Source organism: Hibiscus syriacus, unplaced genomic scaffold (genome assembly GCF_006381635.1).
Source record: "Hibiscus syriacus cultivar Baekdansim isolate YM2019G1 unplaced genomic scaffold, ASM638163v2 tig00112925_pilon, whole genome shotgun sequence".
Taxonomy (NCBI): domain Eukaryota; kingdom Viridiplantae; phylum Streptophyta; class Magnoliopsida; order Malvales; family Malvaceae; genus Hibiscus; species Hibiscus syriacus.
This window is the reverse complement of record NW_024063420.1, coordinates 621,881-623,445: the sequence shown is the minus strand read 5'-3', so window position 1 is coordinate 623,445 and position 1,565 is coordinate 621,881. Positions and strand designations below refer to the sequence as shown.

The window sequence follows — 1,565 nt, the reverse complement described above, 5'->3', positions numbered from 1 at the left end:
ACGGTTAAGAGTATTTAAAACATATAGTACTTTGTAATCAACTTTAACTTAATAAAAAAAATATGTGGAATGATATCACAAATAAATTGAATTAAGTTCAATTCCACTTTTGAAAATGACTGCAAATTCTAACCAGAGTTAATATTAATCCCTCCTTGTAATTTATTTTGCTTTTAGTTGCTTTTAACAGATATTGTGTCTCTGAGTAAAGTGGTTCTAAACTACTCATATCATGTTTATCCGTTTTCATATTTCATCACTTCCTTTTAAAAAAGCGTTTCTCTTGGCGAGATTGATCGTACGATCTGTAGAATATTTTTGATCCAATCACAGTATTCTGTTGGATTAACTTTAAAGAATTTTCAGTTCAAGGGCAAATTTAGTTCACTGTTCCACTGACTGCAACCATTTCAAAACTACCATGCCATTAATTGATATTAAACGGATAATTACCAGCCTAGTTATCCCTATAATTATGCACAATTTCTAGTTCTCTTCTATGTTCATGGCTTCCTGCGCCGGCAGAGTCTCTACCCGGCCGTAGTTATCGGTCTTCTGGTCCGTTTCAGTCAGGCAGTGCCTGCATGTAGGGCATGAAGAATGTGAACTAAGCCATATATCGATACAACGAGTATGAAATCCGTGGTTGCACTTTGGCAAAATCCGTAGACACTCCCCGGTAACAAACTCCGACAAGCATATAACACAAGCGGTGTCTAGGCCAGGCAGGTTCGAATCTGATGCGTATTTCACAATAGGGAAGGCATTCAAGGCTTTCTGCTTAACTCCTACATTGAATAACTTGGCTGAAGGAGAAGTTGAGCCCCTAATCGAACACTTGAAAAAACAAAACACCCCACAAAAGGACATGATGGTGCAAATGAGGACCAAGATAACAATGCGTTCATTTGCATGTAAGTTGTTGTTGTTGGAATAACTGTGCTGTGGAGCTGGGGAAATTGCTGGGGTTTCTATTGGGTAAAGAGAGGCATGAAGGAGAAGCTTTCTTGGATGGAAGCTTTCAAGCAACTCTTGGGAGAGATGTGGACCGGATGTTGTTGAAATTGTCATGTTTGATTTCCTAGTGTCTTTAGTTCAGATGACTGAAGGTATTGGTACCATTGAAGGATTAATATACACGAAAAAAAGTTAAAAGTAAAAGGTGGGTCAGAGCCGTTATATTTTAGGGTTATGTCAAGAGAGAGCTTAAGTCTATCTTTTGGAGGGTAAGTAGTTAACTCGAAGATTTTATTTAGGACTTTCCATAAATTCCACTATGCATCAACATCTAATCTTTTTTTAATATTGCTGAAAGGCCAATTGAACTTTCCAGCAGCCAAAGGTACTATGTGGAAGCTTCCACCCATTGTTCCTCTCCAATGGAACATCTAGTCATTGGAAGGGATAATAACAGATGAACCATTGCAGAACGAATGATGTTTTTGAAAACTAACTTAAACTGCTTCAGCTATCAAGGACATGAACTCTACGCTGTGTCATGTCTGTTTTTCATGTATGGATTTCCACTGCTGTAACAGGCGACTGTAAGCACATCCGCACAGAAA

At 38.1% G+C, this 1,565-nt stretch overlaps 1 protein-coding gene across 1 annotated transcript; it reads right to left on the bottom strand.

Moving 5' to 3' along the window:
- Positions 1–457: 457 nt before the first annotated feature.
- LOC120184617 (RING-H2 finger protein ATL78-like) lies at positions 458–1,112 on the bottom strand. The gene has a single exon (XM_039189031.1). It carries the CDS (start codon positions 1,069–1,071, stop codon positions 487–489), a length of 585 nt encoding a protein of 194 aa, XP_039044962.1. The 5' UTR covers positions 1,072–1,112; the 3' UTR covers positions 458–486.
- Between the last annotated feature and the right edge of the window lie 453 nt (positions 1,113–1,565).